Here is a 23,679-nt window from a genome sequence, read left to right on the forward strand (position 1 = left end):
AAAGGCTGGAGGAGATCAAGTTAGCACAGGGAAAAGACGAACTGTGTACAAAGATCAGGAAACAATGTGAGTCAGGCTGGCCAGAAAAATGGAAGCTAGACCCAGACTTAAAAGGTTATTGGCAACACAGGATGGACTTACATGTAGCGCAGGGTCTTCTCATGAAAGGGGATAGACTTGTGATACCACCTCCACTGAGGGCAGATATTTTACGATGTCTACATGAAGGCCACCAGGGCATTTCAAAGTGCAGGGCCAGAGCAAAGGAGGCAGTATGGTGGCCGGGCATCTCAGCACAGATAGCTCAGATGGTAGAAAGTTGTGAAATGTGTCAAAAACATAGGTTACAGAACTGTGAACCACTGCTGCCTACTCCTGTTCCTGACCGTCCTTGGCAGAAGGTTGCCATGGACCTGTTTGAGTGGTCAAAGAAACAGTATATTCTCATTGTTGATTTCTTTTCTAGATACATTGAGATAGCCGAACTCAAACATACGTCTGCAGAGGTCACTATTAAAGCAGTCAAAGAGACCTTTGCGAGACATGGGACTGCTGAGACAGTGGTATCAGATAATGGGCCATAGTTTTCTTCAGAGCAGTTCAGGCAGTTTGCAAAAGAGTACCAGTTCACACATGTTTCGAATAAGGGATGAGGAGGGGAGACGTGAGCAGGCAAAACACTACAACCGGAGACATCGTGCCAGACAACTCCCACAACTCCCACAACACAGAAAGTGTGGATTACAACAGAAGGATCCACTGGAGCAGTAGTCAGACCTGCTGATGCTCCCCGGTCATATGTGGTATAGACTGAAAGAGGTTTCCTAAGGAGAAATAGAGGTCACCTGAGACCAACAGGGACTGTTACGAGGTTATAAATGCACAAATTCCAAAGTTTGATATGGTGTTATAGCAGATGTTTAAAGCTGTATGCATGTAATGATGTCTGAAAGAAAAGGTTTACATTACAAATGTTCATGCCAAGTAATGCAGTACATTTATGTTTGTTAAAGCTGTTCTAAACACTTTATAAAGAAGCATGACTTTAGCTTAAAGGAGGAGATGTAGCGGTACTACATAACCCAGAATGCACCGCTCCGCGGGTCATGTTGTTTACTTCCTGTTATGTGAATAAACGCTTACGACGTGAGTCCACCGTGTCCCACAAGATCATTATACATAAGATCAGAATCAGAATCAGAAGAGCTTTATTGCCAAGTACGATTTGCACATACAAGGAATTTGTTCTGGTGTCAAAAAGCAAAGATACCGGTCCTTTTTCTTCTTCTTTTTTTTTTTTTTTTTTTTACTTTATTTTACCCTTTACAGCAGTATAAAAACTGTTAACTTGCTCAAATAAGATGAGGTTGTGGTTATAGAGGGAGCGTGTCATGAGTAGGAGTGTCGTGAGCGCTGCAGGCTGCAGCCAAACCCTTCTCCATTCACCGCCAGCACTACGCAGCTGGATTATTGCTTCATTCTCGCTCTGTCCCTCTGCACAGAGACACTGGTCCTACAGCCATGGATTTGTCAGGACTCTTCGCGGTGTTTGATTCGGGCTGGCCTCGCCTTCACCACCTGTTAGCTCTGCTTTGTCTCTATGTCGTAGTTTATAAATTACGCGTCTTATGGCTCCAAAGAAGAACCGAATTTAGAATCACGGAACACTTTCCCGGACCGCCGAGACACTGGCTTTGTGGAAATTTACTTCAGGTAAATCAATAAACGCGTCACAACAAAAACAACAACAACCGTGTTTTTATAATAGTTATAAATAACTTTGTTGTTATTGTTATGTGCATTACTGGGTAGTATTAAGCTGAAATGCATGATCATAGCGTTTGGTACAGTTTTGCAGCACCTTTTACTTTAATAACATGTTCTGAAATGACCAGATCACGATGGCTGCATTGATTTATAATGGGACATATTCATATGATAGTAAATACATTTCAATCTCCTTGACAATTGTTGAATATAAAGTAACGGTGGTTACAATAATAATGTTCAGGCCACGTCGTCAGTGTCAGTGTCACGTTCACTCACAAATGTGCTCCAGCATTTGTAGAATTCCAAAAGATCGCAGCTTTACGCACGCCCTAATCCATCTGCGCATCAGTGGAGCTGTGAAGCTTCCACTGTTCGTACACCACAGACTCAGAATATGTGACTGAGAGTTCTATTTTTATTGATAGGTGGCCTCACTCTCTCACTCCTTTCATCCATGCATCATAACTGAGGAGTGAAACAAACACCATAGCACAGTACATTATAAACCAGGCCCACCTTTCCCCTCAGGACATTTTTGAGAATTAACTTTTGGGCCGTACAGTTTGCTCTCATTCTCAGTTTACTCATGATAAACTGTGCAAAAGGTGCATTCATCGTCAACTATGTTTTAAGAATTAAAACGTAAAAGTTTCTCTTCAGCTTCTTAAATGTGACTATTTTCTGGTTTCTTTGCTCCATAAAACAAAGAAATCATTAAGACTGAATCATTGTTTTGGTTTGTGGACAAAACAAAACATTTGAGAAACACTGATCAACATTTTTTAACAACTTTTTCTAACAATTTATGGACAAAACGATAATCAGCATTAATCGATGATGAAAATAATCGTTAGCTATATAGTAATTATAAGTAGAAGATTATAGGTGTGTCACGATTCTCCAAATCCTCGATTCGATTTGATTTTCAATTTTAAGGTCACTTTTTTTCTATTCTATTCTCAGTCCTTTGTTTTTCCTCTCATTTGGCACAGATGGGTCTGCCATTTTTCGACTTGTCTAGTTTAGTCAAGGATCCTTGGTTTGTATGTCATGATTACTCATTTAATTTTTTGTAGCAGCCATAAATGAAATGGATTAATAAAAGTCGGCTGCAACTAACGATTGCAAAGATGAACTGATTACTAAAGCCTCTTTCCCACTTATGGTCCCTGCTCGCCTCCACTCGCCTCGGCGCGGTGCGGCATGGTTCAGTTTGGTTTTCCACTACACAATAGTACCTACTCAACGTGGGCGGAGTCATCACTGCATGGGAAACATGACAAATGATTACATTAATGGTGGTGTCTGTTGTTAGGAGTTTGTTCCATTCCGTTATTGTTTTAAACTAGAACTCTGATTGTCCTAGTGCTGTGTTTCTTTTGGGTATGGCCCACTAAGAGTGAACATGCATTTGCTTATTTAATTCATCTCCAGAGTTTAACATATTGTGTTTGAGTATTTGAGTGATGATATTGTCATTATTTGTCGTGTTCATTTTTTTCTTGCAGTTTAAACACGATGGGACCGACTTTGACTTGATCCTGAAGTGGGCAGAACAGTATCCTTGTGCTTTCCCAATGGCATTTGGTCCCTTTGTGTGTTTCCTCCACATTTACCACCCTGAATATGTAAAAACCGTACTGTCATCAACAGGTGTGTTCACATCTTTCTCTGAGATGATACGTTGGTTTTTACGTCTACTGAACTGAGGCATATGTTTGTTTCTTAACAGAACCTAAAGATGACGTGATATATAGATTTATTGAGCCCTGGATTGGTAAGACTGCTTTACCTTGACTTGCTTTCCATATTTACTAGATTGTCTCTTTAAACTTTTCCTCACTCAATCACTCATTAACTGTTTCCATGATCAGGTAATGGTTTACTGGTCTCAAACGGCCAGAAGTGGTTTCGCAACAGGCGTCTCTTGACACCAGGGTTCCACTATGATATCTTAAAATCCTACGTGACATTGATGTCAGACACTGCTACAACAATGCTGGTATGTGTGTAAATCCACATCAAGCATGATCGGGCCAACAGAGAGTTGCAGAGATGTCATTCATGTCTGTTCTCTCACTGTTGCCAGGACAAATGGGGAAGATATGCAAATACAAACGAGTCCTTTGAGTTGTTTGATCATGTGAGCCTCATGACACTGGACAACATTATGAAATGTGCCTTCAGCTACAACAGCGACTGTCAAACTGAAGGGTGAGTCCGTAAACACTCTCCACCTTTACTCATTCAACTGTCGTCATACATTATACATTAAAATATGCACACTGCATCTCATGGGGCTTCACCTTGCGACATTGGACGCTGACTAACAGCAAACCGTTTTGTAGTCAGCTACCACAGAAAGTTTAGGTGGCATCTCATATCAGCTGTCCTCCGTTAGCTTGCTTTCACCTTTGCAGTCCTTTCCACTTTTTCTCTCTTCCCCTCTTTTGACTTCTCCTTTTGGGCAGAGGAAAAAATGGTGGTCTGGGGCACCACCTTCCCTTTTACAGTCTTTATTTCTGCATAGGAAAGTGTCTCTGCAGTATCCTTCTTCATCATGGTTTCCAAGACATCTTCTGCATGCTACCAGCTTTCTCAATACAGCTTTCTTTTCTGGTAGCTTAAGTTTTTTGAACTTTCTACAGAAGAAGATTTTGTTGTTGTGCCCACTATCACCACAGATACCACATACCTCATCAAGCTCTTCTTTCTTTGTGTTTTTTGTTGAAGCAATCTTCCTGTCATACTTCTTGTCTGGACGATCTGATTTCTCCATCTTCTCCACAGTTCTGAGCTGTTCGAGTCTCTCTAGTATTCCTTCTTGACTTTTCAGGAACCTCAAGAGCATGTCAAAGTGGTTGTCTGATGTGACATTGTGTCTGGGTTCAAACATGAACATCAACCAGTCTCTTTTAATAAAGTCAGGCAACTTACTTTCAATTGATTTAATTACCAGTGGGTTATTTATGGCTCCAGAGTTTCCTAACTCTGTGAGATCCGCTAGGGCCTTCTCCACTGACTGAATGAGGTCAATGACCTTTCTGGGCTGGTTCCCCTTCACTTGTGGCATCTTCTCCAGCTCTTCAAGTATTTCCACAGTGATGGTTGACTTGTTGCCATATCTGTTTTCCAGGACTCTGAACATGTCATTGGCATTTGTGTAGGTTGAAAGCCTGAGGTCCTTTGAGATTTTGTCATCCACACTTTCCAAAAGTTGAATTTTCTTAACTTCAGTTGATCCGGATGGCTCTCCCTGCTTTTGCAGGCTCTCCCAGTCTTTCATCCATCTGTGATATTCCCTCTTGCTTCCATTGAAGATAGGTAGAGTGGTTGGCTTGATTCTCACTATTGGTGTGAATGTTGCTGGTTGGGGTAGTAGCTTCACTCCTGTGCCTTGCTCATTGATCGTCCGTGCAGTGGCAAATTCAGCTTTCCTTAATTCAAGCCTGTAGTAGGATGCTCTTAGGTCCTTGACTCTTCCACCTAATTCATTCTTTAATTCCACAGGGATCCATCTCTCCCATGTTGACATTGCTGAGATGGCTTCCTTTATTCTCTTGTCCAAGAGAACGAGGTGCACTTCATAGCCCTCTAAATTGGCACTTTCCACGGGTACATCGGCCGCTTTGTCGTTGGCTTTTTCTGCTTCCAGGATTGCCACAGGAAGTTCACTTCCTCCAGACTTTGACCACAGGTTTGTTTGAACAATGTCTCTTATTTCTTTCAACTTTGTTTCGCCTTCTTCTACAGATTTATCAATGTCGGCCTCTTGCTGTTCATCAAGACCTGCGTCCTCGTCTTCAGTCGTAATGTCAGCCTCCAATCCAATCCTGTAGTCCTCATTGGCATCGAGCATCTTTCTGAAGCAGTCTGAAAGCTTAATGAACTCCTCCTTTAACTCCACTTGAAGCATGCTGCTTGCTCCTCTTGAAATGAAGTTGGCCTGTCTTGTGAAGCTGCTTTTTGCAATGGTCCCCTCCTTTTTGAGCTGCTGGACCGACTTCCCCAGGATCTCTTCTGCCATCTTGACTTCTGCGTCAGCAGCTTTTACTGGATCTGAAGCCGTTTATCCTCAGGGCCGGGCTGCTCTGCGTGGTTTACAACTGTCAAGTCCTCCTCTTGTTCAAAATCCAAAGGACACAAGGACAACTCAAATTTCCAACTCAATCACTTTTATTTTCCTTTTGCCTTTTTGATGTGAACAGGATAGCTGGGAAAAGTCTTCACAAGCACATCTCTTACAATGCCTTTGCTGTCAGCATTCACACTGACCACTCTAGCCAGCTTGTACTGTCCTCTTAGGGCATTTTGGTCAGCCAACCAGACCACATCTCCAACAGCAACATTTCGCTTTTTGGTGTGCCATTTGTTTCTTATGAACAGATTTGGTCCAGCCAATTGGCTCCACTTCTTCCAGAAATGGCTTAACTCTGCTTGAATATGTTTAAGTCTTTTGTAAGGGTACCCGTCAAACTGGAAATCTCCAGGGTCTCCCTTTGGATTGGCACGTCCTAAAAGCAGAGAATTCGGGGTGATATACTCTACACAATCTTCTCTGCTTTGAGTTCTTGCATCGATGGGTCTTTCATTTGCAAGGTTGGCTGCCATGAAGAGAAAAGTTTGGAATTCTCCCCATGTGAAAACGCCATCTCCACCAAGGTTGCTCAACGCCCGCTTCACTACTTTGACAGCTGCCTCTGCTGCACCATTCCTATGGGGAGAGTCTGCAGGATGGATTTTCCACGACCATTCTGTACCATGCTTGGCAGCTGTATCTTCAAGTTCAGACCTGTTCAGTCGGTCCAGGAATTTGTGAAGCTTCTCCAGAGCAGGTCTGGCTCCCACAAAGTTAGTGCCAGGGTCTGACCAGAGTTTCCTGGGATGTCCTCTCAGTGAAGTGAATCTTTGATAGGCTAGCAGGAATCCTTCAGATGACATGTCACTCACCACTTCAGTGTGTATGGCTCGAGAAGCCATGCAGCAGAAAACTATCCCCCATACTCTGAGTCTAGCTCTCTTCTTGACCTCATCTTTAACTTCATAAGGGCCGAACAGATCCATGGTGGTGAATTCAAAAGGTGAAGCTGGGCCTGTTCGCTCTAGAGGCAGGTCAGCCATGATTTGTTGACACTGTTTTGCCTTGTTTTTCCTGCAGACCACACAGCTGTCAACCATTTTCTTGGCAAGTCTACGGCCTTTTATTATCCATGCTTTCTTCCTCATCCGGAGAAGGGTTCCTGCCACTCCTTCGTGGTTTGCTTTGTGGGATTCTCGTGCCAGCAATGTAGATACCCATGCTTCAAATGGTAAAACTGGCACTGCTGTCTTATCTTCGTTGAACGTCTGAATTCTGCCTCCACAAACTAGCAGTCCAGAGTTCACATCTTTGTATACTGCCAGTCTGCTTAGAGTTGTGTCTGAAAAAGATATACCTTCTTGAGCTGCGAGAAAGAGGTCCTTGAGTGCATCTTCATGTTCTTTGACAGTCAGCATAGCTTGCTTGGGTGATGTTACCTCCCACTTTGACAGTTTAGGGGCCCGGCACTTCCTCTTCAGCCACTGCTTGGCAGCTAGACAAACCCAGGCAATCATTCTCACCAGTTTGGACAGGCTACTGAATCTTCTTACTTCTACGAGATCTTTAACCCAGCCAGTGGGCTTCCTTCTTAGAAGAAGAGGTGGGTTTACCACAGGATTTTCCTCTTGAGTCTCAATCTTTGGAATTTCCTGGATGGCTTGTGGGTCTACTTTCTGCTGACTCCTCCTTGCTTGAGCTCTTGTCAATGCACCTGAGAGTGCCTTCCTCTGGAGCTTGTTTACGCTCTCTCTAGCATGAGCTGCAACCTCTCCAGCTGATTTTATAGGCCACTCCTCCAATGGCCACTTCAGGAACTCTGGTCCATTTTGCCATGTGGAATTCTCCTTCAAATCTTCAGGAGCGCCCCCTCTTGTCATGATGTCAGCTATGTTTAGATTTCCAGGGATCCACCACCAGTCTTGCATTAGTCCTGCCTTCTGGATTTCACCCACTCTATTTGCAAAGAAGGTTTTGTACCCATAACTGACTCTTTGTATGGCTCCCAAGACTGTTTGACTGTCAAGTAGATGGAACCATCTCTCAATCTTCATTCGAGCATGCTTTTCCACATACTTCCTGATCCTGGCTGCAAAGACAGCACCACAGAGCTCAGCTTTTACAGCTTCTCCCTTCTGATCCAGAGGTGTCAGCTTGGCTTTTGATTCAACAAATCGAACTTCAATGCCTTGACTTGTCTTCCATCTTAAGTACATCACAGCTCCATAGGTCTTGTCACTTCCATCAGAAAATGTAATGCCCCAAGGTTTCCCTTCCCAGCCAGCTGGTGTGAGGCTCCTGTGGAATTTCACCTGTCCAAGCTGCACATATTCTTCAAAAAGCTGTATGGCTTCTTCTCTGAGGCTTTCTGAGAGAGGTTGGTCCCAGGTTTCTTGGGTTAGTTTCCCACCCCCTCCCTCTTGGAATGCTTTTCTCACAAGAATTGCTCCCTTCTGTTTGGCAGGTGTAACTAAGCCAATTGGGTCGTACAATCTAGCTACTTGGTTTAGGAGATCCCTCCTTGTCAGTGGATTAGGTGTCTCAGTTCTCACCTCCTCCTTGAGAAGATCTTTTCCAACTCTCATTTTCTTCTTTCTTTTGGAAAAGTTAACTGAGGTTAACATGTAGAGCTTATCTTCATCCACTTGGTAGCCGATGCCCAAGGCTTTGTTGTCTTCGACTCTCATTTGATTCGGAAGAATTAAGGTTCTGCCTTGTTTCTCTGTTGGACCTTCGGTCTCCATTCCTTGCCTCCCACTTTGCCCTGACCGTACCCATGGTTTGAGGACGAAACCTCCTGCTTTCAAGATCTCTTCAACGTTCGCTGTGATTTCGTCCAGTCTATTTAGGTCGTTCTGGGAGGTTAAGAGATCATCCACATAACTGTCCTCTTCAATGACTCTGCGCTCATCCTCCAAGTGAATGAAGTTCGGCAGCCGTGCTGTTTCCCTCATAGCCAACTGAGCAATGCAACCAGCAGGTCTGTCCCCAATGTTGACTCTGGTAATGGCATAGTCACTTATCTCTCCATCAGGGCTGTCCCTCCAGAGGAACCTGTGAAGATGCATCTCACGCTCCTCCAGCCATACAGAGTTGTACATCTTTTTGATGTCTCCTAGAGATGCATGCATCCCTTCTCTGAACCTCAGCAGGACAGCTCTGATCGGGTTGAGAACGTCTGGTCCCTTCAGAAGAACATCATTCATACTCACGCCTTTGTATTTCTGGCTACTATTCCATACAATTCGAACTGGTGTCGTCACTGAATGAGGGTTTGGCGCCACCAGGTGGCTTACGTACCACACTGGTCCGTTCCACTTGTCCATGATTTTGTTGGAGAGTTTCATGGCTGCGCCCCGTTCAACCATTTCGTTAATCTGGGTAGCATATGCGACTTTCCAGTCTGGCTCTCTACTTAGTTGCTTTTCCATCCTTAAGAAACAAGCCTGGACGGCACCTTTGTTGTTTGGGAGAGAGGCAGGATCTACCGTCCAAGGATACTTTGCATCCCAATGTGGAGCTGCTGTGTGAGCATCCCCCTTCTTGTAGGTGAGGCCTCCTTTAATGATCTCAAGCTCCCTCTCCTCTGCCAGGGTAATTTCTTTTCCTCCTGGTGGACAGTTTCCACATCGGCATCCTCCACATTTTGGCTCACATGCGGCTCCGATGCTGTCCCAGTGCCACCACTCAAGGAACTCACGGTTGCTGGCAGCTGTAAATTTGGTCTGAGCAACATCCTTCTGCTGTAGCTGGGCTGTGTCAGTTGTTAGACTTGCGACTTCTTGATATTTGGCAACTGCTGCCCTCATGGAGCGAGCAAAGTGTGTTTTGGACTCATATGCTGCAACCTCCACTTCTTCAAACAAGTCGGGATGTGCTCCAGCCACTGTCTTCCCTAATGGACTCTCCCACAAGACGAGGTCTCTGATTATTTTTACCCTCTGGGGAGCCAGTCTTCCCTCTCGGTGGCTTATGAGAAGTTCGACCTCTTCTGGCCTTTCCAATTCTTTAAGTTTGACTCCTGGGAAGAATTTTCTCAACTTCTCAGGTTTAATTACTTGATGCACTCTGGCGATTTCATCCAAGCCGTAGCAGACCATTTCATGAGCTCTCTCCGTCCCTTTTGGAGTCTTGACTCTGACTTTGAGGAGATACCTTTGTGTGTTCACCTTCATGGTCATTCCACCAACTCCATGCACAACTAAAGTTATCTTCTCATTTCTTAACCTCAGTCTTTCAGCAGCCTTATGTGTAATGTAGTTTGTATCTGAAGCAAGATCAATTAAAGTCCCAATCCTCTGCCCTGCATTTGCAGTGACTTGCATCACCATCATGATGACAGGAAGTTCAGGGATCCCATTTCTCTGCAGTAGCTCAGATTGGCCTGAAGCGTCGAGTGTCACTTTGTTTTTGTTTGTGTTGGTGAAAGCCTTTCTGCATCGATCTGCCATTTCTGGGGAAAGTTCTGATAAGATCTTCTCTTGTTCCTCCGTTAGCTTGCTTTCACCTTTGCAGTCCTTTCCACTTTTTCTCTCTTCCCCTCTTTTGACTTCTCCTTTTGGGCAGAGGAAAAAATGGTGGTCTGGGGCACCACCTTCCCTTTTACAGTCTTTATTTCTGCATAGGAAAGTGTCTCTGCAGTATCCTTCTTCATCATGGTTTACAACTGTCAAGTCCTCCTCTTGTTCAAAATCCAAAGGACACAAGGACAACTCAAATTTCCAACTCAATCACTTTTATTTTCCTTTTGGCTTTATCAGTTGATTGGTCTGGACGGTAAATTAGGTTGTAAACCTTGAAAGACAGAAACAAAAGTTGCAATTTTAATTAAACATTTTAATTAAACATTTTTTAATGTATTTTAAATAAATTTAAACATTAATTAAACATTTTAAATGGATTAAACACTTAAGCCTTTTACATAAAATAAAGAAACTCGAATTTCATCCATTTTCCAAATTTTTTAATAAAGTTTTAACATTTACTATCCTTTTGTATCTTCACCGTTAATTTTCCTAACTCAAAAATGAAATACTGTTTTATCACAAATCTATTTAACTTAAATCAATGCAGCCAATGCTTCAATGTGTTTTTCAGGCAATCTACAAAGTAAAACAAACTTAAACATTTGAAGCAGCATTTCAAACACCATGAAAGTAAATAAAATGTTTCACCGACCATTGGCGTCTTTGGACTGAACCTATGAGTGAACTTGAGGTCTTCTTTCTGAAGTTTGTTTGACTGAATGGCTGAGTCCCTCAGTGTCTACACAGGTGCTCCAAATAAGTGACAATGACTGATCAGGTGACAGGCAGTCAGTTTGCTGCTGCTGGTGAACTCTGGGAAGTGTAGTTTTCAGACCCATTCTGAGAGTCAGCTCAACATTCCAATTCCAAATTCTCTTTAAGCTAGACACCACAGAAAATGGATCGGCCCTAAAAATGAAAAAGTGCTGTTTGAAAATGGTTAGTTAGCACAAGGGGAGAATTCAAAATATTGCCATAAATTCATTTTTTGATGTCAAATTATATCGTTTTTAATTTCTTAACAAAGAATTGTTTATTTTATAATTGTATCACCGTTTACAGTCAAATGTTGTAATTACCGGTAGGCTCAATTTTTTCTGTGTGACGTCAATTATCGGATATCAGCTAACACACCAAGGTCCCCCAATATGGCCAATGACAAAACCATACCAATACTAATATATAATAATGCTTTTTCCACTGCAGAGGTAGTGTATTAATATTAATATAATAATTAATATTGTGCATGCTCATGTCGTAGCAGATCTAGATCTACATATATATAAGTGTATAAGTGAAGGAATAAGTCTCTTCTGCTTACTCTTCCAGCCATTAGTCCAATATCTAATAATACATTTTAAAAGTAATATCAGCTGATACAGTAAATATTGTGTAACCCTAGAATGTATACATGCAGTTACTTTCAAGTCAAAGGGGAGAAGGATAGCTCTGATTAGAGAAGACGTCCTGAACTGTGGTTTTGATGTTGCCTAATACACATTTAAGGCAGTAACTAACATTTATTGTCTTATAGGTTAATCCAAAGTTTAAACATTATCGTTTCAGTGGGAAAAATGATTACATCAAAGCAGTGTATGACCTTGCTAATCTGATAAACTTGCGGATGAGGTTATTTCCGTACCACAACGACCTCATCTTCCACCTCAGCCCAACTGGCTTCAGGTTCAGGAAAGCGTGCAGGATTGCTCACAGACACACAGGTAAGCGCAGCACATGATTTGATTACTAACGATCAAAAACATTGGCTTATTAACACTTATTGTTGTCCTCTTTTAAAGCGGAGGTCATAAGAAAGAGAAAGGAAGCACTGAAGGAAGAAAAGGAGCTGGAACGTGTGCGATCCAAGAGAATCCTGGACTTTCTGGACATCCTTCTCTCTGCAAGAGTATGTTATATTTAGGATTTGTATTTATATTTATTTTAAAATATCAAATTGATGGCAGAATTTGCTGTGATTCTTTGCAACACAGGGAATGAATTTCCTCACTGAGCTGAAGGTATTGATGTTGTTGAAGTTGGCTGAAAAAGTCATTTATTGTCATTCATTGATGTCTTCAGCCAAAGTCCTGTTCAAAGTCCAAATCACTTCCTGTGTTTATGTACATGTATATATATATATGTATGTATATATATATATATATATATATATATATATATATGTATATGTATATATATATATGTATGTATGTATATATATATATATATATTTTTTTTTTTCAATTCAATTTCAAAAACTTTATTGATCCCAAGGGGAAATCCAAGGTCCAGTAGCTTAGACATCACACACAACATAAACAGTATGATGAAAAAAGAAAGGAATGAATAAAATGAATACACATGAGTCTATAGCCCGATGTAGCTGAGATTGGCACAGCACCCCCCACGACCCTCTGGCGGAGGATGAAGCGGTAGATGATGACTGACATACTACAGCTCTGACGTGATAGATTTCTTTCATCATTTACCTTTAAATATAACTTTATTTTCTTTGATTAAATATTAGTCTGTGCATAGTGAGGTAACATTTTCTAGGACCACTGATTTACCTAGCTGCTGTTTCACTTTACTGTTCATTCACATACTGATAACACCACCTTTGACCAGCTGAAACCTCCCTAATTAAGTTTTCTGCCACCTATGATGTTTAACTTGACACTTTTTGTCACTTATTTTTGTTTGTTTTTTTTTGAAGTGGAGGAGCTAAATGCTAAATGCAAATCGGTGAAGTATTCCTTTAAGGACACTTAAGAAATACTGATTCATACACGCAACAAAAGGCTCATCTAAAAAGCCTACACCTTCTTAAGTCATGATTTCTTAGTACATTTTGGAGCCAAAGGATTTTAACAACCAAAGTCACTTGAACTAACTGACGGAGGCAGCAGTAGATCAACAGCTCCTGCGTGCCGTGATGTTAAAGTGCTTTATTGTGAGTGGTTTATAAACTTTAGTTTCCTGTCTGAAAAGTGTGTCACATATGAACATATTCTTAAGATATCGTAGACGAGAAAGCAGACAAGCAGACCAGTTTATGGAGTTTTATATTTTTGTCTTTAATCTTGACTTTCAGGATGAGTGTCAGAACGGGCTGTCAGATGAAGAAATCCGAGCAGAAGTGGACACCTTCATGTTCGAGGGTCATGACACCACAGCCAGCGGCATCGCCTTTATCCTCTACTGTCTTGCCTGCCACCCAGAACACCAGAAGCTGTGCAGGGAGGAGGTCACTGACGTTCTGTGTGACAAAGACACCATGGACTGGTATGTTGGCGTGTTCTCTGCTCTCTGTGCTGACTTTGATTAGTGTTAGGCGTTCACCTAAGTGTGAATCTATCTAATTATGTGAATCTATCATTAACATTGTTGTGTTTTTTTTTGTCTTATCTTAGGGAGGATCTCAATAAAATTCCATACACTACAATGTGTATCAAAGAATGCCTTCGTCTTTACCCTCCTGTACCGGCAATAGCCAGAAAAATCACCAAACCCCTGAAATTTTTTGATGGCAGGACTCTCCCTGCAGGTGTGTGGTTCACATGTGTCAGTACTTCTAAAGTGTGAAGATACTAAAGCTAATACAGCCAAAAATATTACTTCAGTTGATATTTTTAGATTTCTAGTGTTCAAATACTCGTTGTTACTATAGTTGTTTAGCAGGTTGAAGGGTTAAACCTTTCTTGCACTGCTGCTGTACAGTGCTCTAGCCCCACTAAAGAAAAGTGGGGTCAAAGTCCGAGTAGTAAAGGTGGATTGGCACATTTAAATAGCCGACAGACAAATAAAAAAAAAAGTACTGACGCTTATAAGTGATGTTTAAATAATAAATGCATAATTAGCATATTAAAAAATTCAGATACTATTGTTGAATAGCATCTCTAAGTTTCCTGTGAACATGGAACTCTTCTACTCATAATCCTGTTCTTTTATTTATTGTTACATAGCTAACAGATCGGCCGGTTTGCTCTTGACTCCTGACACACAGCCAGTGTGCAGTGCAGCTCCAGCCAGATCAGCAGAGATGTCAGATCTCTGGTCTCTGCACTGACTGCACTCGCTATGTTCCTTAACTTTATGTTGAAATTCTTAATGCTTTATGTGTGTTTTGTTTGTTTCCTGCACTCAGCTGTGCAGGATATTTTATGACCTGATAGTCAGTTTTGGTTCTGTTTTAACACTCATTTACATGTGATTGCAGTCGCCATGGTTACAGCTGCATGTCAGGGAACCTGTAAACAATGATGTCATTGACAGGTTAGAGGTGGAGCAGATCATATTTCTCTGGGTTCATGTGCACAGTGCACAGTTCATTTGTAGTCAGTTTTTATCATATATTCAGGTTCATGCTGTTGTTTATCGTCATACGACTTGTCCTAATCCAAAATGTATTTTTATTTTTTTATTTTGATACAGGCTCCAGAGTTTCAATATCTATCTTCAGGCTTCACAGGGATCCAGCTGTATGGGAAGACCCACATGTAAGTAAATATAGAGGCTCTCTGAATGAAAGTGTTCAATGTTGTGGCTGATTTGTGTACAGCAAAACAGAACAACATGTCAGTGAGAGTGAGGCAGAAACAACAAAATCAGTCAAATACGAAACCTTTGCAGAACACTCAGGAACTGAAACAAGAGAAACACTAATGTCACGATAAACATGTTGGGTAACCAGGACAACCTGATGATAAATGTGCTACTGGAATTTGACTTTTGTGGACGGGAGTAGAGAACATTGAACTGTTGGATTGTCTATGCAGATGTGGCTGTGTTAAAAAACAATACTTGCACTGTCTGCACTGACTTGACAACATTAACAGAACACCAAGAGGCTTCATCCAGAACTCTAGAAGACATCTCAAAGCCAATTGCACATGTTACACTTATGTGAAGGTGCTATTCTGCATAGGCTTAAACCTCATTAGCCACATCATTAGCAAAAAGAGGCTACATATACCCATTCCAAAGTTGAGCTAACACCATTCACCTCCTCTATACCTTAGTTTCCAAATACTGTAAATGTATCACCGAATTTTCAGATTCACCAAAAGAAAATACTCCAACTAAGGATATCTGTGTGTCGGACTGCAAAGAGTTTATGACACACCAGTTATGTTGAGTTTTTGACTCTCATCACTGAGCTGATCCTGTTTCCACCAAACCTGCTTTTATGTATAGATGTACAGATATCCTTAGTTGTAGGATTTCCTGTGCGGAGTATTTTCTTTTGGTGAATCTGAATATGGAAACTTAAGGTATAGAGGAGGTGAATGGTGTTAGCTCAACTTTGTATATATATATATATATATGTGTGTACATATATATACATATGTTCATATTGGGACTGACTCATCTTTTAGCACAAGAGCTTTAGAAGCACCAGGTTCATAGTGAGCCAGTTTCTCCCCTATAGATCTCCATGAGTTAACATCATTAGTTTCATCATCTAAGCCATCAACCTGTCAGTTAGATCCTATCCCCACCAAACTGTTTAAAGATGTCTTTCCTTTAATGAACAGCTCTATATTAACTCAAATGAATCTATCCTTATTAACTGGATATGTGCCCCATACGTTTAAAATAGCAGTTATTAAACCCCTTCTCAAAAAAGCGACCCTTGACCCAGATATTTTAGCTAATTACCGAGCTATATCTAATCTTCCCTTTGTTTCTAAAATCTTAGAAAAGCCAGTTGCTAATCAATGATGTGAATATTTGCACATTAATGGCCTGTTTGAAGATTTTCAGTCAGGTTTTAGATTAAACCATAGCACAGAAACAGCACTAGTTAAAGTTAGTAATGATCTTCTCTTGGCTTCAGATAATGGTCTAGTCTCTTTACTTGTCCTGTTAGATCTTAGTGCTGCATTTGACACCATTGATCATAATATTCTACTGCAGAGACTGGAGCAGACTCTTGGTATCACAGGTGCTGCCCTCTGCTGGTTTAAATCATACTTATCTGATAGATTCCAGTTTGTTCATGTTAATGATAAAGCCTCACTATGAACAACAGTTATTGTGGAGTTCCACAAGGCTCAGTGCTTGGGCCTATACTTTTTACCTTATATATGCTTCCTCTAGGGAACATTATGAGAAAGAACAACATACACTTTCATTGTTATGCAGATGACACACAGCTATATTTATCAATTAGGCCGGATGAAATAAATCAGGTTGTTCAACTCCAGGAATGTCTCAGAGACATTAAGTCCTGGATGACCTGTAACTTTCTACTTTTAAACTTTTATACTCGGCCCTAAACACCTCAGAGAAAAACTTTCTGATCACATTGTCACTTTAGATGACACCACCATGGCTTCCACTTCAACTGTGAGGAACCTTGGAGTTACTTTTGACCAGGAAATGTCATTTGATTCACACATAAAACTCATTTCCAGAACAGCCTTCTTCCACCTGCGGAACATTATGAAAATTAGAAACATTCTGTCTTTACAGGATGCTGAAAAACTAGTTCATGCTTTTGTTACATCTAGATTAGATTACTGTAACTCCTTATTATCAGGATGTTCCAACAAGTCTGTTAGAACCCTTCAGTTCATTCAAAATGCTGCAGCACGAGTTCTGACAGGAACTAGAAAGAGAGACCATATAACTCCAGTGTTAGCTTCTCTACACTGGCTCCACCCACAGTTTAGAATTACATTTAAAATCCTCCTCCTCACGTACAAAGCACTTAATGGTCAGGCCCCTTCATATCTGAAAGACTTAGTCTTACCTTATCACCCTAACAGACCACTTAGGTCACAAAATCCAGGTTTACTTGTGGTTCCCAGAGTCTGTTAGAGCAGAATGGGAGGCGGAGCCTTCAGTTACCAGGCTCCTCCTCTCCTGTGGAACCAGCTTCCAATGACAGTTCGGGAGGCGGAGCCTCTCTCTGTATTTAAAGTTAGACTTAAAACTTTCCTTTTTGATAAAGCTTATAGTTAGAGCTCTTAGTTCTGCTACTATAGACCTAGACTGCTGGGGGATTTTCCTGTGGTGCACGCACATTCACTCTCTCACACTCAGGGTATGAATATAACTTTTTATATGTCATTAACCTTGTCTCTTTCTCTCCCTAGTTTGTGTCCTTCCTTCCTTCCTTCCTTCCTTCCCTCTCTCTCTCTGTATTCTCATCTTGCAGGTTGCAGGATCCAGATCCAGTTTTCGACGCTATCCATATCATACATATCATCACCATTATTATTGTGCTATAATTAATAGTCAATATCATTGACTGTATAAACTTGTGACTTGATACAGTTGTTGTGTATCTGCTCCTGGTCTCTCTCTCTCTTCTGTCTCTACCTCATCTCCCTCTTGTCCTTTCTCTCCCCCCTTTCTGTCCCCCACCTCTCCTCTGTCCCCCATTTTCCTTTCACCCCGACCGGTCGAGGCAGATGCTGCACATCTCTGAGTCTGGTTCTGTCAGAGATTTCTTCTTCTGTTAAGAGGGAGTTTTTTCTCTCCACTGATGCCTAGTGTTTGCTCATTGTGTGAACTGTTGGGGTTCTCTGCTCTCCTTGATGTTGTCTATGTACAGTGCCTTAAGATAATGTATGGTATGATTTGGCGCTATACAAATACAATTGAATTGAATTATATCTACTACATCTTTGGAAACACACTCATCACACTTGTCTGATAAAACCAGTAAGAAGCCTAAATGCTAAGTTCTGGACTATTGGAGGCAAGAGAGTTTACCGGGTCAGAGTGAGGGCGTGGTATTTTATTATCTGGTGGTAGCAGACTGGAAAACAACTTTTATTGATGTGTGCGATCTGAATCAAATAAAAGTGGATGGTTTGGTGTGTGATTTATGCCTCACTGAAGTTTCTTTTTTTTCATGTAGGTCTTTGACCCACTGCGCTTCCTACCTGAGAATATCTCCAAGAGGTCACCTCACACGTTTTTGCCCTTCTCAGCTGGACCCAGGTTTGTCCACACACTGCATGACACCATGTGACTGCACCACTCACAACATGGCAGGGAGGTTTTCAGGTCACGGTGATACAGGTCGTGCTGACCAGCTGAAAACAAAGAAGAAAAAAATCTAGGGATGGTATCATTGAGATTGTCAAGTTACATTTTCACACTTTAAACATTCTTTCTTTTTCATTCTGAGCATTTTGGAGCAGTAAAATATTGCCATTTTGTTATTTTGAGCTATAATATAACAAATAAATATTTATTTACAGAACTTTTTACATGTGATGAATTCAATATATGTAATATATATATATATATATATATATATATATATATATATATATATATATATATATATATGGACGTCTCTTCCTGTGATGTTCGTAGTAATGAAAAACAACAGTCAGGTCACTGTAAACCTAAAAAAAAAAAACATTTATTTTTATTAATAGCTTTATATTCATATAATGGACTGTGTGCTTAAAGTTTAAATCATTGTGATGGATAATCTAAATATATAAGTTGTAACAGAAGTCCAGTTTTTTACTATAATATGGAGTGAGTTAAATAAATAGATGTTTGTGAATATCACTAACATCTGGTATCTTTTTTTTACTGTAACTATTACTGTATTGTTTGAATTCCTCATGTTTGACACACAATGTTGTGTTGTCTTCGCCCCAACAGAAACTGCATTGGTCAGAACTTTGCCATGAATGAGATGAAAGTGGTGGTGGCCCTGACACTGAAGAGATATCACCTGATCGAGGACCCCACACAGAAACCCAAGTTAATTCCTAGACTGGTGCTGCGCTCGCTCAACGACATCCACATTAAAATCAAACGTGTGGATCTGAGCTAAGTCGCTGAATGAAGAACATGTTTGTTTTTTAAATGTATAAACACATGAGAGGTAAAGCTGTAATCGAGAGGAAATGTGTTGATAATTTTTATCAAGGTGCGAGGTGTCAACTACCGTAGGTGTATTGGAAGAACTGAACTTAAAGGGCTGTTTCACCCAACTAAGAGTGAACTTAAAACCAACCGTGTCTGTCCAGTAGAGGGAGGATTAGGTCGGGGGCTACAATAAAGTTTGATCGTTTGAATGGAGATGTCAAGATGGAAGGAGGAAGTGTGACTTATATGAATATATATATATATGAATATATATATATATATATATATATATATATATATATATATATATATGAATCAAACAATTGAAGATATCAAATCACTCAAGCAACATGTTCATGTTTCTTAGCGTTTCCATTAGGAACCAACCACTCGATTCTTTGGTACATTTCCCTTTGGGTACCAGAGTCAGGGTGAAGCTAGATCGACTCCACCCACGACAATCAGCCGATTGGTGCGACAAAAAAACGTCACTCCCTCGCAGGGTGTTTTAGTATCCCATCAACTAAAAACAGTCGTTACATTCTACGTCTACGTCAACTTCAAATGTGATAATAAAAAACCTCCCCAAACTCAACAGACCTGTGTTTGAAATACTTAAATGAAGAACCTAGTTCTGTGTTTTGTAGTTCATCAAACTTACATTTTATACATAAAACTTTATAGATCACGTTGTCCTTATTTTATGGGTCACCAGATGAATTACATTTGAGCGGAATCTTCTAATTAATGTTACTCACTACAAATGTGTCGTTAAAAAAGGCTGAATTTCTATGTTAACCGTCAGTGTAAAAGTTTAATAACATTACACATCATAATCTTATTTTCTTCAGTCCTTCAGTATACCATAAAGGTCATTTAATACAATGTGTGACTTCTTTAAATTGTTTATCTCAGATTCCTGGAAGGTTTCTCTGTTTAACAAGTGTTTTCTGTCCATAAAGACGTTTCAAAGCATATTTAGTCGGTAATTAGTCAATAAAACAGTGTCTCCACAACATTAAGTTTCAGTCAGATGTCTTTGAACCACCAATAATTGATGTTCACGGCTGTTAACCACGCTGAGCCAGAGGTGACCTTCTCAAACCATACAGGACCAGACGTTACATATCACATTTAAAAAGACTGGGCTTTTACAGGTGGCCTCTGTATGGGATTAAAAAAACATTGAAGTCCCATCTGTCCGGATGGCAGCGTAGTGGTGAGCACCGTTGCCTCACAGCACAACGGTTGCCAGTTCAAGTCCCAGTTAAACTGTGTGTGGAGTCAGCATGTCCTTCCACAGTCCAAAGACACACAGAGGTTAATTGGACATTCTGAAACGACCGCAGCTGTGACCGTAGCTGTTTGTCCTGTGACCTTTGACCCTGTGTCAGCTGGGATCGGCTGCAGCTCCCTTGATGATAAAGTGGTAGATAATGGATGAATGTCTTCTTCCTTTTTGGAGGATGTGCTTACATCATTGTTCAAAAGTGACCCATATATGAAATCTGCAAAACTCACAGGGTGAGAATAAAAGTAATTCATTTCTTTATTTACAGTTTTATGACTACAAAATCCATAGCCTACAAAAACAAGGTCACCAGCACAGCCTGGAAAAATGAAACATTTTCTATTTCTATTTCTATTTTCTATTCATTTATTTCTCCATTTGAAGGTCCAGTGAACTGGTCCCTATAACATCATGGATCATGGGAAGCCACTCTTGATGCAAACCTGTGTGTGTGTTTATGGGCAACAGTACACATGCTTTTTAAAGTGATAGTTCAGGCTTTTTTTTTGTTTTGGAAGTGTGGTTGTAAAAGTACAGACACATTTAGTCAGCAATGATTTCACTGAAGATGCTACATATCTCACACACACACACACACACACACACACACATATAGATACATAGGCACTTAACAAAAGGCCCACCTAATAAAATCCACTCCAGCGAAAGTCTGATATCTCAAAACTTACCTCATGATTTTATTTTTTTGTGTCTTGAATTATGAATGTTATATCACGTTTGCACTTTTACTGTAACACTTACATTTGTTTAATTTCCAGGAATGTTTCGCCTCTACATCTGTTTCATCTGAGTCTGGGTCACCACAAATTTGAGCAAGAGGAATGTAAATACATTGATATTTTAGGTTCCTAATTGCTTTTGGTTTGTTTCTCCTTTTTATCTTTGGATTCATTTATATTTATTTTGTGTTTGAGAATAAAGACATTATATGTGAAAAATAGAATTGTATTTATATATCTGCAAAATGATTCATACACATGTACACAGAGGGCAGAATCACAGTGTTTACATGTGTCCCCACGAGTCCTCACAAGCTCATTTTGGTGGCTAATTATTTTCTAAGACCATTTCTGTTTCCTCATTCACTTTCTAATTTTCATGAAAAAAAATTCTGTTCGTAGTTTGAAAATAGAAAAATAATTTTCTGGAAAAACAGGACAAACTTTTATTTACATAACTTCAGAATTATTTATACACATAACCAAATGTTACATAAGCCCTTTTCCACTATGGTCCCAGCTTGCCTCGCCTTGGCACAGCACGGCACGACACGGCACGGCATTTGCACTACAAAATAGTACCTACTCAACATGGACAGAGTCATCACTGCACAGCTGCATGAAACTGCCGTGACACACACACACAAACGAGTGACAAGTGACTTGTAAAGCAGTTGTTTTCAGTGTAACTGAATCATGAGAATGACACAGTCCCTGGACTGAAATACAGAGACAGGGTTTGTGATGCAGTGCTGTCGCTAAATACACCAGACTCCTCTGTTAAATATTGAGATTTTAGACATTTCCCTGGTAATTGTTGGAGATTAACTCACATTTTTAGGATTTTTAAGTCGTCTTAACTGATCTACAGTTCGGCATTGTTCGGCTTGATTTTTGTGTCTGGCGACGTCACGTGTAGTATTGCCTCAGCTCGCTTGGAACCTCGCTAGAGCAGGTACTAAAAAAAGTAGCGGGTTTCAGATACTATGCTAGTGGAAACACAACTTAATCCTGCTGTGTCGAGGTGATGGAAACACGGCAATAGTGCCAGTGCAGGCAAAGCAGACCGTCTCAGGCTCTGACTAGGGTGCTATTCAAACTGGTTTAGGGTCACAATAACTTCAACATATTTTTGGAGACATTATTTGAAGGTTGATATACTACATTGTATCGCTTTAAGATGTGACACAAACTTCAGAAAAGGGAGTGAAACAATGAATAAATTGTTTAGATATTTGTGAGCTTTTCCCACTCACTGGGGTTCGGGAAGGACGAGGAGGCGGCGTTGAGGGAGCAAAGGTACCGGTTTATTGTCCAATGAAAACAATCAAGCAAACAAAACAAAAGGAGTCAGCTGTGGCTGCGATGTCAGCGCTCTGCTGCGCTGCGCTGCTCTGACTGTCTGTGTGTGTCTCTCCGTCTCTCTCTCTCTGTGTCTCCGTGAGGACCCAGCCTACTGCAAGAGACCAGAACCAGGTTACAAACATGCTTATATAGCTGACTAATTACCTGATTCTGTCCAGCTGTCTGATCACCGGCTGAGCCACTCCTTCCTTTCCTCCAGCAGCCGTCGCTCTAACCAAGCCCCACTGCCACAATATTGTAGACCTAAGAAGCCGAGACATGTGAGGGAGCGGCACAGGAGACACACACAGCTCACTCAGAGCTGCCGATGACACTCATTTCCCCCGTTAATATTGACCATCAGACAGTGTATGTGTTTCTTTCTTACCAGTTACTATGCACAGGTTGATTGTCAGTAGTTTCTGTCTGTATCCATCACATCTGCTCGTCCAGCAGGTGTATTTCCCAGCATCGGCTCTTGTGACATTTCTAATACGTATAGACTTGTTTGAAGTCACAAAGACTGTTTTCAGTTTAGCTGATGAGATTGTCGCGTTCCTCGCCTCGAAACTCCAGTCTGACTTTGTCAGTTCACCAGGACATTCGTGTGTAAAAGTGCTGCCTGCTGTCACATATATTCTTTTATGGATATCATTCTGAATTTCTGGGGGAATAAAAGAAGATAACATGCTTTGTGGATGAGGATCACACTTCCGCAGATAAGCATATTTGATAGAAGACAGTTGACAATTCGTACCTTTCTTGACGCCGACGACTGTGGCCTGTTCAGGGCTGCATTTGTCCTGATAACAGCTCTCACACCTGTACAGGCCTTGATCATCTTCCTTAAAATAAGAGATCACCAAGGAATGTTTTGACGCAAGACTCTTTCTGGGTTGAGATGAAGGATGGATTAGCATTCCGTGCTTATTTTGTTCAAAAATCTTGATTTCGTGACTGTGATTGTTCTTCTTGTAAAACCATTTGAAAGTGTCAGAGTCACTTCTCTGACGTTGACATGGTATCACAGCTCGACATCCCAGCAAGAAGTCAAGTTGGTCTGTGAAAAGAAATCACAAGAGTTCG

The 23,679-nt window shown here is 40.8% G+C and overlaps 1 protein-coding gene across 1 annotated transcript; it reads left to right on the forward strand.

Annotated features, from left to right (window-relative positions):
• The first annotated feature begins 1,155 nt into the window (after window positions 1-1,155).
• LOC131471386 (cytochrome P450 4B1) lies at window positions 1,156-19,813 on the forward strand. Its single transcript, XM_058647910.1, has 12 exons — window positions 1,156-1,713; window positions 3,279-3,423; window positions 3,503-3,547; window positions 3,645-3,772; window positions 3,860-3,984; window positions 11,941-12,095; window positions 12,174-12,280; window positions 13,466-13,656; window positions 13,785-13,918; window positions 14,806-14,870; window positions 18,245-18,327; window positions 19,009-19,813. The coding sequence occupies exons 1-12, from the start codon at window positions 1,522-1,524 to the stop codon at window positions 19,181-19,183; spliced, it is 1,545 nt and encodes a 514-aa protein (XP_058503893.1). The 5' UTR covers window positions 1,156-1,521; the 3' UTR covers window positions 19,184-19,813.
• Window positions 19,814-23,679: the final 3,866 nt, after the last annotated feature.

Source organism: Solea solea, chromosome 13 (genome assembly GCF_958295425.1).
Source record: "Solea solea chromosome 13, fSolSol10.1, whole genome shotgun sequence".
Lineage (NCBI taxonomy): Eukaryota > Metazoa > Chordata > Actinopteri > Pleuronectiformes > Soleidae > Solea > Solea solea.